This window comes from Pseudophryne corroboree, chromosome 7, assembly GCF_028390025.1.
Source record: "Pseudophryne corroboree isolate aPseCor3 chromosome 7, aPseCor3.hap2, whole genome shotgun sequence".
Taxonomy (NCBI): domain Eukaryota; kingdom Metazoa; phylum Chordata; class Amphibia; order Anura; family Myobatrachidae; genus Pseudophryne; species Pseudophryne corroboree.
The window spans coordinates 134,297,997-134,314,122 of NC_086450.1; the positions used below are offsets into that span (position 1 = coordinate 134,297,997).

Below are 16,126 nucleotides of genomic sequence, written 5' to 3' on the forward strand. Positions count from 1 at the left end.
GCTGGTTCTGAAATCTGTTCAGGCCCACTCGACTAGGTCAGTGGGTTCGTCTTGAGCGGCTGCCCTCAGTGTCTCAGCTTTACAGCTCTGCCGCGCAGCTACTTGGTCAGGTTCGAACACGTTTGCAAAGTTTTACAAGTTCGATACTTTAGCCTCTGACGACCTTCAGTTTGGTCTACCGGTTCTGCAGGAGCCTCAGCACTCTCCCACCCGGTTTGGGAGCTTTGGTATTTCCCCATGGTACTAAATGGAACCCCAGTATCCTCTAGGACGTAAGAGAAAATAGGATTTTAATTACCTGCCGGTAAATGCCGGTAAATCCTTTACTCGTAGTCCATAGAGGATACTGGGCGACCTCCCGGTGCTTCGTTCTTCCTGCACTGTTACTTGGTTAAGTATTGTTGTTTGGTTCAGCTGTTGCTGTTCCTGATTTCAAGTTTGGTTAGCATGGCTTTCCTCTTGTTTGTGTGTGCTGGTTCGGAATCTCACCACTTTCCTTATCTATCCTTCTTTCAAAGTATGTCCGTCTCCTCGGGCACAGTTTCCTAGACTGAGTCTGGTAAGAGGGGCATAGAGGGAGGAGCCAGCCCACACTATCAAATTCTTAAAGTGCCCATGGCTCCTAGTGGACCCGTCTATACCCCATGGTACTAAATGGAACCCCAATATCCTCTACGGACTACGAGAAAAGGATTTACCGGTAGGTAATTAAAATCCTATTTTTTTCTTAGCCCTGAACAAATTCAGTGTCACTTTCCCTGATTCTGCAGAGTTAAATGACCTGTTAAGTTAGCCTGGACAAATCCAGATAAAAAATACCAAGTGTTAAGACGGTTTTTGCACACTTTCCCATTTGCGTCTGAAGGCAGGAAAATCTGAGAAGAACCCCTGGCTTTTGACGTATCAGTCTCTCGCCTATCTAAAAAGGTGGTACTGCCAGCTCTGGGCTCCTTTACCATAAAGGACCCTGAGGATAAAAAAATAGAGACTACACTGAAGTCTATCTACACAGCGGCAGGTATATCACAGGCCGGTCATAGCAAATTGCTGGATGACTCATGCCATTCATACGTGGGCTACTCAGATTCAGGAGGGCTTTTCAGGGGATATGTCCCTGGTCACTACAGTGACTCTCCTAAAACACATTCAGGACACTGCATGCTTCCTGTGTGACTCTCAAGGAGATAGGCAATAATAATGCTAGGACCACTGCTATGGCAGTGTCGCCTTGCAGAGCTTTGTGGTTGTGTCAGTGGATAGCGGACGCAGAGTCTAAGCGCAGTGTATAGTCTCTCCCTTTTTCAGGGGATTGGCTCTTTGGGGTGGAATTGGATACATGGATTTCCAAAGTAACTGCAGGGAAATCCACGTTTCTCCCCTCTGGAGCCCCGCCGGCTAGACGTTCCTACCCAGTCCTTTCGGTCTAACAGATTTAGATCTAGGGCCAGGGGTGCCTCCAATGCGGCTAGAGGCACCAGAGGTAAGACAAGAAAACCAGCAAACGCAGGTTCTCAGGAGAGCACCAGGTCAGCTTCCACTAAGGCCTCAGCATGACTGTGCCCACCCACCCCGAGGGGATCTCGAGGTGGGAGCTCTGCTGCGTCACTTCAGCCGCATCTGGGAAAGCTCCTGCCAGGATACCTGGGTAAAGGACCTAATTTCTCAGGGCTACAAGCTGGAGTTCTACAGCGCTCCTCCCCAATGATTTTTCAAATCAAGCTTACTAGCTTTGGAGGATACACGTATTACGCTGCAACAGGCCATCCTAAAATTGGTCCAGTCCCAAGTCATTGTTCCAGTGCCACTGCAACAACAGGGAAAGGGTTACTACTCCAACCTGTTCGTGGTACCGAAACCGGACGGTTCGGTAAGGCCCATTTTGAATCTAAAATCCTTGAACCCTTACCTGAAGATTTTCAAGTTCAAGATGGAATCCCTGCGAGCAGTGATTGCGGGCCTGGAAGAACAGGAGTTCATGGTCTCACTGGATATAAAGGACGCCTATCTCCATATCCCGATTTGGCCACCTCACCAGGCTTACCTGAGGTTTGCCCTGCTGAAGGATCACTACCAGTTCCAGGCGCTACCCTTCTGCCTGTCCATAGCTCCGAGGGTGTTCACGAAGGTGATGGCGGAGATGATGTTCCAACTCCGGGTCCAGGGGGTCAATATTGTCCCTTATCTGGGCAACCTCTTGATAAAAGCAAGATCCAGGGAGCTTTTATTACTCCATATAGACTGCATTAAACAACTTCTGCCACACCATGGGTGGATCCTCCATTTACAGAAGTCCCACTTGGAGCTAACGCAGCGGCTCCTATTCCTGGATATGTTGCTGGATACTGTGGCCCAGAAAGTGTTCCTCCAAGAGGACAAAGCAAAAACACTTCAGGAGATGGTCCGAATGGTCCTCCGGCCTACTCGAATATCCATCCATCTTTGGTAGCCTCATACGAGGCGATCCAGTATGAGAAGTTCCATGCCAGAACGTTTTAATTGGATCTCCTGAGCAAGTGGTGCGGATCACATCTTTAGGTGCACTGGATAATACGGCTGTCACCTCAGGACAGGATTTCCCTCCTGTGGTGGCTGCAGTCCTCAACCTACTGGAAGATCGAAGTTTTGGGATTCAGGATTGGATCCTCCTCACGACGGATGCGAGTGTGGGGATGAGGAGCTGTCACCCAGGGGGCTCATTTCCAGGGCAGGTGGTCAGCCCACAAAGCCCTACTTCCAAACAACATTCTGGAACTTCGGGCGATCTACAATGCTTTGATCCAGGCTTCTGCTCTACTCAGGGATCACGCGATCCAAGTTCAGTCGGACAAAACTATGGCAATGGCGTACATCAGTTGGCAAGGAGGGACAAAAAGCAGGGCCTGCATGTGAGAGGTGTCAAAGATACAACTCTGGGCAGAAAGAAATGCAAGAGCAATGTCCGCAATCTTCATTCCTGGAGTAGACAACTGGGAAGCGGACTTCCTGAGTCATCATGATCTCCACTCGGGAGAGTGGGGGCTCCACCATCAAGTGTTTCAGCAGATCATCAACCGGTGGGAGCTTCATTCGTATTGCTCACGAACCAGGGACCCTCTGGCGAGGGCAGTAGATGCATTGACGTTGCCATGGCCTTACCGGCTGGTCTACCTGTTTCCTCCGATTCCATTGCTCCCAAGGGGCTAAAGCGAATCAGGAATCGAGTCCACGGCAATTCTGATTGTTCTGGATTGGCCTCGAAGGGCGCGGTACGCGGATCTTCTGGACATGTCCGTCGAAGACCGTTAGCCTCTACCACTTAGAAGAGATCCTCTTCAACAAGGACCGTTCGTCTACCCGGACTTACGGCGACTTCGTTTCACGGCATGGAGATTGAGCGGAACATCCTAGCTCACAAGGACCGGGAAACCTGTGACGTCAAAACACTATCATCCTATCTGGAGAAGATATGTCTCTTGGTGCGAGGAACACACATATCCGCCTGCGGAGTTCTACTTGGGACGTTTCCTACGTTTCCTGCAGGCCGGTGTGGACAAGGGGTTATGTCTGGGTTTCGGTAAGCTCTCTCCATTTTCTTCCAGAAGACCTTGGCCGTGTTGCCAGAAGTTCAGACCTTCTTGCAAGGGGTACTTCACATACAACCTCCTTTTGTGCTGCCCACGGCACCCTGGGATTTGAATGTAGTGTTGGAATTTCTACAGTCCTCCTAGTTTGAACCTCTGATGATGGTAGAAGACAAGTACCTCACGTGGAAGACGGTGATGTTATTGGCCCTGGCTTCTGCTAGGCATGTCGTGTAAAAGTCCCTACTTGGTCTTTTACGAGGACAGAGCAGAGCTCAGGACTAGGCTGCAGTTCCTGCCGATGGTCGTCTCTGCGTTCCACTTGAATCAACCTTTTGTTGTTCCGTCAGATTCTGGCACTTCTGCTCCTCCGGAGACATTGGATGCTGTGCAAGCCTTGAAGGTCTATGTCAAGAGAATGGTTAGGACTAAAAAGACGGATTCCTTGTTCGTTCTATATGATGCGCAGAAAAAGGCTTGCCCTGCTTCTAAGCAGTCCATTGCTCATTGGATTAGGCTTACGATCCAACAGGCCTATGTGTCGGCAGCCTTACCTGTTCCACAGTCTCTAAAGGCCCACTCTACAAGAGCGGTGGGCTCTTCCTGGGCGGCTGCCCGTGGTGTCTCAGCCTTGCAACTATGCCGAGCTGCTACCTGGTCGGGGAAGAACACCTTTGAGAAGTTCTACAGATTTGATACCCTGGCCAAAGAGGATACCCAGTTTGGGCAGGCGGTGCTGCAGACGTCTCCCCACGTTCCCATACGTTCTGGAAGCTTTGGGACGTCCCCATCGTACTAGATTCCCCCAATATTCCTTATGGGTGCTAGAGAAAATAGGATTTTAATTACCTACCGTTAAAACCTTTTCTCGTAGTCCATAAGGGATATTGGGCGCCCGCCTCAGTGCTTTGACTTTTCTGCAGGTTGTCTCTTATGGTTACCTGTTCAGTTGTTGCTGTTTTGTTACCAGCCGTTGCTGGTCGTTTTATGTTATTGGTGTGCTGGTGTGTGAATCTCACCACTCGTTGTTATGTTCCTTCTCTCAAGTATGTCTTTCTCCTTCGGGCACTATTTTACCTATAGCTGCCTTTGGGAGGGGGCATAGATTGGAGGAGCCAGCACACCCAGTGAAGAAATTTAAAGTGCATCGGCTCCTTTGGACCTCGTCTATATCCCATCGTACTAAACTCCCCCAATATCCCTTATGGACTATGAGAAAAGGTTTTACCGGTATGTAATTAAAATCCTATTTTTGTTTATTTTTCCCCAAACCTTACCGGTCTTTGCGGATTTTGCCAGCAATTTTGCCTTCTTTACAGATTTAGGGGGCCTACTTCATATTGAATTTGTTATGGAAATTTTGTTTTGATAAAACATTGCTTTAAACATTCCTGATACCATTTTTAAGTCTGCAAGATATAAAGGTAAATTATGCAAATTGTTCGGTATTATTGCAAATGGTCTCTTTTGGATTACTTGTGTTGACTACGGTGTTAAGCAGCACCGATAAAAAGCAGGGTACTTTGCGAAGCAGTCACCTCATAAAATGTATAATATATATAATATTATATGCATTATTCTCTCTCTCTCTCTCTCTCTCTCTCTCTCTCTCTCTCTCTCTCTCTCTCTCTCTCTATATATATATATATATATATATATATATATATATATATATATATATATAGCAGTTTCCAGACCGGCACTCCACGGAAAATACAAATAGCTGCGCCGGTGCCTCCACATATACATATGTATAAATATAGTCCCGCAATGGTGTGGCACTCGGCTTGATGAATAAGCAATAAACCAGTCAGGTCTTACAAGACCTGACTGGTTTATTGCTTATTCATCAAGCCGAGTGCCACACCATTGCGGGACTATATATATATATATATATATATAATTACTTATCATACATCGAGCTCAGGTAGTTTATTTACATTTAGGGATGTTAGAGAATGGGAATGTCCCATGTCTTTTTGTTTTTTTACTGTTGTTTCCTTTTTAATCATATTGCATAGGTCTTGATGTTTGAGGCACCAGATAAAAAACAAACCATTTTCTCATTTTAAATAACCGTTTTCTCATTATGTTACAGTACAACCTAAATTGTATACAGAAGATAAGCTCTGTCCCAAAACACCTGGTTCTGGGCGATGGGTACATCAGAAGGATTTCTGCTACGGTTTTGACATGAAGATTTACAACTACTCTGTATACACCAGTGAGGAGGCCAGACATTTCTGTGAAACTTTAGGTACATGACCAACATACTGTTTCATTGGCATAGTTGTGGATAAGAAAAATGATAGGTTAGGAATAGGCTGTTCCAGTAAAATATATTTGCGAGTACATTTGCATACAGTAAATAAATTTTGATTTATTTCATCGCAGAGCGTAAAAATCACCCAGCTGTATTTTTAGTAGTCTCAGTACTTAGGAGGCTACATTTGAGAACTAAAATAACTATTCATTTTTATACTCTTTTATGCAGCTTTGGCTGCTGCATAAAACATTAGAAGATCTCTGCAGTTTATTTAGTATATAATCACTTTTGCACAGGTATACAGTCTACATCTGATCAATGGTGCAAATTTTGTTTTTTTCTATTGGTAGTTTGGCATTAGAAATTGGTGTATTCTCCATCCTGTATGGCCCAAATATATTAAGCGTTAACAAGAGATAAATCTGAGACGCATAAGGAGAGATAACCAGCTCCTAACTGCCATTTTTCAAACACAGCATGTGACATGGCAGTTAGGGAGCTGATTGGCTGGTCATTTATCTCTCCTTATGCGTCTCAGATTTATCTCTTGTTAAGGCTTAATACATTTGGTCCTATATCCTGCTCCTCTGGTTTAAGTGGCTTTTTCTGGTGCAGATATAACGTCAAACACTCATTTTTAACTTAAGGCAAGACAACAAACAAAACAATCCCAATTACCCATAAAGAGAACAAAGCCTCTATAAGGAGATGGTATAAGAATAATCACAATGAATGACACATCACTAGAAAGATGTCTTACAGAATGAAATAAAGCACATATTAAAACAAAAGCAGAGAGATAATCTGAAACAAGTTGTAAGAGTTATACCGCCGGTCACATTACCGATGGCTACATCCCGCAGCCTCTGCATGCCGACTAGCAGGGACTATTCCCACTCACTCACCACCGAGCCCGCAAGAGGCTTGTTGAGCTCGCGCCCCCCCCAGCTGGCATTCTGCTGCCGGGATACCGTGGACGGTATGCTGACCGTCGGGATCGTCAGTGGCGGTAATGCATACCCAACCCATTTGTATGTAAAAATGTAACCCCATTACTGCAAAATCTTGGTATCTAAATAAAATCAGGTGAAAGTGTTTTTTGTTTTTGTTTTTCTCCTCGTTCATACATTCCTTTAGTGAAGATAATTGTACTTATGGTCCGTACGGTTTATCTGTTTTCCAGATCCCACCTCCACACTGTTGACTATAAATGACGAGGAGGAAAATGCTTTTGTTAGTAGATATTTGAAGGCTGATGCACTTCTCACCAATAGAGTTTGGCTCGGTGTCAAATCCAACTTGAAGGGTAAGTAAAGTGACAGGCTCGAGTGTAACATTTCGTGAGATGTGGACAGTGGTGAGACTTTGGGAATATAGCAGCTAGATTTAAAACAGACAGGTTTTTTTTTAAGTCAAAAAAACTAGTTGATTTCTCATACGTCCTAGAGGATGCTGGGGTCCACTTCAGTACCATGGGGTATAGACTGTTCCGCAGGAGCCATGGGCACTTTAAGACTTTTCTAGAGTGTGAACTGGCTCCTCCCTCTATGCCCCTCTTCCAGACCTCAGTTTAGAAAATGTGCCCAGGCAGACTGGTCGCACTCCAGTGAAGCTCTACTGAGTTTCACTGAAAAGACTATGTTTGGTTTTTTATTTTCAGGGAGACTGCTGGCAGCCAGCACACTGCTCAGCGCCATTTTCTTCCAGCAAAAAGCAAGGGAAGAAACGCTGATCCTCAACTTATGATTTTAGTATCAGAGTGCAAAAAGGGGGGGAAAGTGTATATTGTGGTATTATAACCTATTATTGACAATATATATAGAGCGGAAAGTCTCTGTGTACAAAGTACACGACACAGGGATTTTTGATTTAAGCGCTGAGTTGTGGACTGGCAATGTTTTTCTGTGTCCCTCTGACAGATTTTACTGTGGGTCTGTCCCCTATAAGCCCCGGAGTGTCTGTGCTGTGATTGTGCACGTGTGTGACATGTCTGAGGCAGGGAGCTCTCCCTCTGTGGGAGCCATGTTATGGACGCAGAGTTGTAATGTGACACCAAGAGCCTGACTGTGTGAAAGATTTACTTGATAGTGTGAATCATATCAGTAAGAGCTTGGATAAGTCTGAGTCTCATGCAGAAAACTGAAAACAATCTGTTGTGTTGTGATTTTTAATAGTTCTGCCTTTCATCCGCAGGGGACCCCTCTGGGTCACATAAACTTTTGCACAAGTAGTATGAACTGATACCGACACGGACGCTGATTCCTGTGTCGACACTAGTGATTCCAGGGTAATAGGTCCTTAAGTTAGCGAAAAACATTCAAAACATGTTTTAGCTATAAAGGAGGTATTAGAAGTTACGGGGAGCCCTCCTTTACCACAGGAGCAGGCTTACTTTAGTAAAGAAGTAATGTAACTTTCCCTCCACCTCATGAGCTGAACAGTCTCTTGGAGGGAGTCTGGTTTAACCCGAAAAGAAATGTCAGATTCCCAAAAGAAGTCAGGCAGCTTAGCTTTTTCTATGCAGAGGACAGGAAAAGGTGAGTGAGAGTCACCCGCCCCTCCCCCCCCCCTTCCCCACTTTTAGACAGTGCCCTGTCATGGTTAAAGGAAAAAGGTGTTTTCTCCCTGCACCTGGGACGGCTTCACTTAAGGAGCCGGCAGACCGCAAATTGGAGTCTACGTTGTAATCTATTGATGTGGCCAATGGGACACTACTCATGCCTACCATTGCCTGGGCATGGGTGAGTGGTGCTATTGAAAAGTGGTCAGAAAACTTGTCATTAGACATTGACACAGTAGATAGAGACGAGATACTCCTAACGTTAGGTCATATCAAAGACGCTGCTGCGTACATGCTAGAAACCATGAAAGATATTGGTCTCTTGGGATCAAGAGCCGCTACCATGGCAATCTCAGCACGGAGGGAGTTGTGGATTCGCCAATGGAAGGCTGACGCAGATTCCAAAAGGAATATGGAGGCTCTCCCGTATTAAGGCGAGTCCTTATTTGGAGATTGGCTTGATGCTTTAGTTCCTGCGGCTACCGCAGGTAAGTCAACATTCTTGCCTATTGCTCCTGCGCCGGCGAAAAAGACACATCACTCTCAGATGCAGTCATTTTGGCCCAAAAATTACAAAAAAGGGTAAAGGTTCCCCTTTCTTTGTGGGTAAAGAAAGGGGAAAAGGAAATAAAGTCCACAGCGTCTCCAGGATCACAGGAGCAGAAATCAACCTCTGCTCCTGCCAAGTCTTCAGCATGACGCTGGTGCTCCCTTGCGGGAGTCCGCTCAGGTGGGGGCACGTCTGAAACTCTTCAGCCAGTTCTGGGTTCAATCTGGCCTAGACCCGTGGGTCATACAAATAGAGTCCCACGGGTACAAACTGGAGTTTCAAGACATTTCCCCAGGCTGTATTTTCAAATCGACCTTACCAGCTTCTATCCCAGACAGGGAAGTGGTGGCAGCAGCAATACAAAAATTGTGTCAGGATCAAGTTTTTGTCCTGGTACCCTTGTTACAACAAGGAGAAGGGTTTATTGCAACCCTATTCGTGGTTCCGAAGCTGGATGGCTCGGTCATACCGATTCTAAACCTGTATACTCTGAATCTCTACCCGCAAAGGTTCTAGTTCAAGATGGAATCCCTGAGGGCAGTGGTTTCCAGTCTGGAGGAGGGGGACTTCATGGTGGCAGTAGACATAAAAGATGCCTACTTACACGTTCACATTTATCCTCCACATCAAGCTTATCTGAGATTCACAATACAGAATTGTCATTACCAATTTCAGACGTTTCAGTTCGGACCTTCCACGGCACCGAGGGTTTTCACCAAGGTGATGGCAGGAGATGATGTCCTCCTTCAACAACAAGGAGTCAATATAATTCCTGACCTGGAAGATCTCCCGATAAAAGCGAGATCCAGGGAAAAGTCGGTGCAGAACATGGCACTCTCCCTGACAGTACTTCAACATCACGGTTGGATCATAAGTTTTCCAAAGTTACAATTGGAACCGGCGACAAGATTGTCCTTTCTGGGGATGATAGTGGACACAGAAGTACAGAGGGTATTTCTTCCAGTAGAAAAGGCTCTGGAAATGCAGAGAATGGTCAAACAAATTCTGAAACCAGCATTCATCAATGTATTCAGGTGTTGGGGAAGATGGTAGCGGCCTACGAGGCCATACAGTTTGGCCGATTCCATGCCAGAGTGTTCCAGTGGGACCTGTTGGACAAGTGGTCCGGATCCCACCTACACAGGCACTGGAAGATAATCCTGTCATCCAAAGCCCGAATTTCGCTCCTGTGGTGGCTACACAGTTCTCACCTACTAGAGGGACGCAGGTTCGGGATTCAGGACTGGGTCCTAGTAACCACGGATGCAAGTCTCCGAGGCTGGGGAGCAGTCACACAGAGAGAAAGCTTCCAAGGAAAATGGTCAAGTCAGGAACCTGTCTTCACATAAATGTTTTGGAGTTGAGAGCCATTTACAACGGCCTTCTACAAGCGGGGCATCTTCATCAAGATCAACCCGTACAGATCCAGTCGGACAATATAACATCAGTCGCGTACATAAACCGTCAGGGCGGAACGAAAAGCAGAGCGGCGATGGCAGAGGTGACAAAGATCCTCCTCTGAGCAGAAAGACATGCAAGAGCTCTGTCGGCAATTTTCATTCCAGGAGTGGACAACTGGGAAGTAGACTTCCTCAGCAGACACGATCTCCATCCAGGAGAATGGGGCCTCCACCAAGAAGTCTTCGCAGAGGTGTCAGGTCTTTGGGGAGTTCCTCAAGTAGACATGATGGCATCTCGTCTCAACAAGAAGCTTCAGAGATATTGTTCCAGGTCGAGAGACCCTCAAGCAATAGCAGTGGATGCACTGGTGACCCAGTGGGTGTTTCGGTCAGTGTATGTCTTTCCTCCACTTCCACTAATTCCAAAAGTGCTCAAGATCATAAGGAGAACAAATGTTCGAGCGATCCTCATTGTCCCAGACTGGCCAAGGAGAGCTTGGTATCCAGATCTTCAGGAGTTGCTCATAGAAGATCCTCGGCCTCTTCCTCTTCGCGAGGACCTGCTGCAGCAGGGGCCGTGCGTGTATCAAGATTTACCACAGCTACGTTTGTCGGCATGGCTGTTGAGCGCCGGGTCCTAGCCCGAAAGGGTATTCCCAAAGAAGTCATTCCCACTCTGATTCAGGCCAGGAAAGGAGTAACGTCTAAACATTACCACCGTATTTGGAGAAAATATGTGTCTTGGTGTGAATCCAAGAAGGCTCCTATTGAAGAGTTTCAGTTAGGACGTTTTCTGCAGGCAGGTGTGGATGCGGGCCTAAGATTGGGTTCAATCAAGGTCCAGATTTCGGCCTTGTCCGTTTTCTTTCAGAAACAATTTTGGCCTCCCTTCCAGAAGTTCAGACGTTCGTGAAAGGGGTTCTGCACATCCAACCTCCATTTGTGCCTCCAGTGGCATCATGGGATCTTAATGTGGTGTTGCAGTTCCTTCAATCGGATTGGTTTGAACCTCTACAGGAGATAGAGTTGAAGTTCTCACTTGGAAAGTGGTCATGCTGTTGGCCTTTGCATCCGCAAGGAGGGTGTCTGAGTTAGGGGCCTTGTCTCACAAGAGTCCTTACTTGATCTTCCATGAAGATAGGGCTGAGTTAAGAACTCGTTAGCAATTTCTTCCAAAGGTGGTTTCTTCTTTCCATATAAACCAACCTATTGTGGTGCCAGTGGCTACTGACACTTTCGCTGCGTCAAAGTCTCTGGATGTGGTCAGAGCTTTGAAAATTTATATCGCAAGAACAGCTCTGATACGGAAAACAGAGGCTCTGTTTGTCCTGTATGCTCCTAACAAGATTGGATGTTCTGCTTCTAAGCAGACCATTGCGCGTTGGATCAGAGGTACGATTCAGCACGCTCATTCCACGGCAGGATTGCCGATACTGAATTCGGTGAATGCCCATTCAACTAGAAAGGTGGGCTCATCCTGGGCGGCTGCCCGGGGGTCTCGGCGTTACAACTTTGCCGAGCAGCTACTTGGTCAGGGGCAAACACGTTTGCTAAGTTTTACAAGTTTGACACCTTGGCCGATGAGGCCCTCAAGTTTGGTCAATCGGTGCTGCAGGGTCATCTGCACTCTCCCGCCCATACTGGAGCTTTGGTATAACCCCATGGTACTGAAGTGGACCCCAGCATCCTCTAGGACGTATGAGAAAACAGGATTTTAATACCTACCGGTAAATCCCTTTTTCCTAGTCCGTAGATGATGCTGGGCACCCAGCCCAGTGCGTACTTTACCTGCAGTTGTTATTTTGTTAAGTTTTCAGCACGGTTGCTGTAATGTTCATGCTTATTGGCATGAGTTTTGTTGAATACCATGTTGTGCGGCATGGTTGAAGTGTGAGCTGGTAGGAATCTCACCGTTAATTTAAAAGTAAATCCTTTTCTCGAAAATGTCCGTCTCCCTGGGCACAGTTCCTATACTGAGGTCTGGAGGAAGGGCATAGAGGGAGGAGCCAGTTCACACTCTAGAAAAGTCTTAAAGTGCCCATGGCTCCTGCGGAACCTTCTATACCCCATGGTACTGAAGTGGACCCCAGCATCCTCTACGGACTAGGAGAAAAGGATTTACCGGTAGGTATTAAAATCCTGTTTTTGCTTGAAGCAAATTGCTTTTTTAAATCCAGAGGCTGCACCGTTGAAATATGGACGTTGCACGCAACATGCAGCTTATTACATTTGGGCCAAAAGTTGTTCAGTTCGTTCCTGGATGTACTTTTCAGTGTCCTTTTGAGATATGACTAGTAGTAAAAGCTCTGATATGACCTTTCCCGTTCTGAGTTTTGCTAAAGTGGGCACGGCCAGCATGTGAGGCTAATTTTGAATAAAAAAAAAACCTCCCTCCTCCCCATCAGAGACTGCTCACCTGATTTCTACATTGCCTCCTAGTCCTTGTTGTGGACCTCCTGCGCTGCTCCTGGATCTTCGTATTCACTGTTGCACAGATGGTGATGGTGGGCAGAGGCACAGGTAGCGAAGACGGGGGGAGGGGGGCATGAGGCTGCAGAGGCTTACAAAGGCATAAGTGGGGAGGAATGCGGAGGCATAGTTGTGAAGTGACCAGATCACAAGTGGGGAGGGATGCAGAGGCACATGTATGGAGGGAGCAGAAGTACTGATGAGGAGGCGGTACAGGCATTAGTGGGGAGGGGGAGCAGAGACACTGGTGAGAGGGGGCAGAGGTACAGATGGGGAGGAGGTAGAGGCACCAGTTGGGAGAGGGGAGAGGTACAGGTGGGGAGAAGTCAGAGGCACTGGTGATAAAAAGGACTGTGGAATTTTAATGCGGCAGTGGCTTGGTTAACGCAGCTACATCTGATCCATATCTAATGCTGCTCCTATATGTGCATTCAGGGGGCAATACGGCCCATTGGCAGACACCCATCAGCCCAGTGTTCCCTGGGTGGCACAACAGCAAGAGAGCATCAGGTAGGGGGAGGGTCAGGAGAAGTAGCAGAGAGGTGAGGCCAGGGGGTGCATATGTGAACAGTAATTATGTTGTGTGGCCAAGGTGCATACTGCCTCTATGGCAATAGATAGTATCTCACACGTCATTCAAAAGATGCACGACGAACTCGGAGATGTTCCCAGGGGCAGCGCCATAGTCTGTCTGACACCGCCCACCAGTATTACTGCAAAATGAGAGTTGCACAACTTATGAGTGACATACACAGTTTGTGTGTGTTCCGCTCAGACAGTCCGGGCAGCGCCCTACGCCATCATCTGCACCAGGAGCACAAGCTCCTCCGATGCTAAGCCCCTAATGGAATCTATGCTCCAAAGAGGCTCGTCGGATCTATGCAGGGAATACATTAAGCTATTATTTGTAACTCATAATAACTTGATTGCTGTTCAAAATTTCAGCCTCATGAACTGAAGTAAGGCAACGGTATGTATAGTTGTGTAGTTCACACAAAGTGCTGTGTATTGACAAATATTGGACATTTGCAAATTCTGAATTCCTCCATAAGTCTTGTGCAGTAATATACCTGTGAGATCACTTCACTGTAATTTACAAATAGAAATATTCCCTTATCTGCTGAGGAGGCGACACATACAGGGATAGGATCTCTCCTGCAACCTTTAGAAAACAAAGAAGTTAATCAAGGCCTTCTACTCACAGACAGTGAGACTCATTGAAGGAGAGGCAATTTTATTACGGTTTAGACACATTCGCTAACAAGTCACATATCTCACTAACAGGTCTTACAATTGTTCTCTTGCACAAGTGCTAAATGAGCATTCCCATAGACCTCTATTTACATTTTACTGACTGGAAACTATTGTGAACGCTGCAGGTCGAAAATGAAGCAAAGCAGTAGACTGCCACAATGGGCTATCTCGCCACACTGTCGGTATGCCGGCGGTCGGCCTCCCGGCGCCGGTATGCTGGTCGCCGGGAACCCGACCGCCGGCATACCATACTACACCCATATCCGGGTGGTCTTCAGTATGCCGGCTGTCGGGATCCCGGCGCACAGTATACCGGCTCCGTAATCCCGACAACCGGCATACCGACACTTATTCTCCCTCGTGGGGGTCCACGACTCCCCTGGAGGGAGAATAAAATAGCGTGGCGCGCATATCGCGCCACTGTGCCCACATCGTGGCGAGCGCAGCGAGCCCGCAAGGGGCTCATTTGCACTCGCCACACTGTCGGTATGCCGGCGGTCGGCCTCCCAGCGCCGGTATGCTGGTCGCCAGGTGCCCGACCGCCGGCATACCATACTACACCCGTAATAACCTGCGAGAAGCAGGAAGTGCAGGATTTCTAGACAAAATATTTACACTGCAAAACAAGGTTGGTTTTCTCCATGTAAATGATTGGCGCTTTAAAAATCTGTCCAGACTCGCACGAAATCCCGCACTTCCTGCTTCTCGCAGGATCTTACACTTAGCCCAAAGTGTATACATGCAGTTCCGTCCACTTACATTATTATTATTATTATTAAGTAATAGGCCTTAGTTTTGATTGCTGTTTTGCAGCAGGCTGTTAAACTGAACTAATTAGTTGTACCCTGGACAAGCGCTGTGGATGAGATAGGTCTCCTCACAGGGCTGAGAGCCTTAGTGCAGGGTAAAATGTAGTAACTGCGATAAATTGCCAGTAGAGACGACGCTGGATAGGATGAGAGGTGTGCCGGCCAGCAGTACAGCATACACGCTCCCAAATATGCATCCAGATAAGATACTGTATATACTGTTCTCCTCTTAGCAGAAACTATGGGCCTGAGTCCGGTGCATGCAATGTCGTTGTCTGATGTAGTGGAGCAATTTTTTGCACAGAGAACAAGTAGTCAGCGTTTGGGGAGATAACGGAAAACGGTCAGCCACTCGCAGTTGGAGAAGCCCCAGAGTCTTAGGAGAGCGGCTCAGACTGAGACAGCATAGGGCGGCGGCTTAGAGGTCCGATGGTGCGACTGATGGTCCCGCTTATGTATGTGAGCAGCGGATGTGAGATGACGACAGTGGCTTCCCTGTGTACAAGATGGCGGCTGAGCCATTCGCATATTTGCGCATGTAACTGTGCGCCTCTGAATCAGGCTCTAGGTCTCCTGGTTTAGCGTGTATTCTTGATGCATTCTCTGATCAGTTCAGCACCTTGGGGTATATTTACTAACGTGTGTTTTTACAGAAGTGGAGTTGTTGCCCATAGCAACCAATCAGGTATACCCCCCTAATATCAACAGGATGGATGCAGGAACAGTGTGTTCACCCCCTTCTAGTTTTCACACAGGTTTAAATGAGTTTGTAGGGAGAGTGTGTGTATTTCCTTCATGGTTATAATGGGTAGATGCACAAAATAGACACACCATTATATATTTATTGTATTAGAAAATCCTATCAAGAGTCAAATGTTTTCCATCCCTGCAGATCAGAAAGCAGTATGGCTTAATGGGTCCCCAATACAATATAGTAACTGGAGCACTGCACAGAAGGAAACCAGCGACTCCTGTGCTATTTTGTTACCTGAAACAGGAACGTGGCACAAAGTTCCGTGCACACCTGGTCATGGAAGAGTCGTCTGCAAATCGCCTCTGAGTAAGTTCTCCTGACTCTGACAGTTCTTGCCATTGGCCCTCATTCCGAGTTGTTCGCTCGTTATTTTTTTTCGCAACGGAGCGATTAGTCGCTAATGCGCATGCACAATGTTCGCAGTGCGTCTGCACCAAGTAAATTTGCTAATAAGTTTGGTATTTTACTCACGGCTTTATGTAGAAATTTCTTCGTTCTGGTAAT

The 16,126-nt window shown here is 46.9% G+C and overlaps 1 protein-coding gene across 2 annotated transcripts in view; it reads left to right on the forward strand.

Moving 5' to 3' along the window:
• LY75 (lymphocyte antigen 75) overlaps window positions 1–16,126 on the forward strand; it is a 283,460-nt gene that overhangs the window by 258,886 nt on the left and 8,448 nt on the right. For both annotated transcript variants that reach the window (XM_063933663.1, XM_063933664.1), the window contains 3 exons: window positions 5,659–5,817; window positions 7,010–7,132; window positions 15,761–15,928. In XM_063933663.1, coding sequence (XP_063789733.1) covers window positions 5,659–5,817; window positions 7,010–7,132; window positions 15,761–15,928 — 450 coding nt within the window. The remainder of the gene's footprint in view (window positions 1–5,658; window positions 5,818–7,009; window positions 7,133–15,760; window positions 15,929–16,126) is intronic.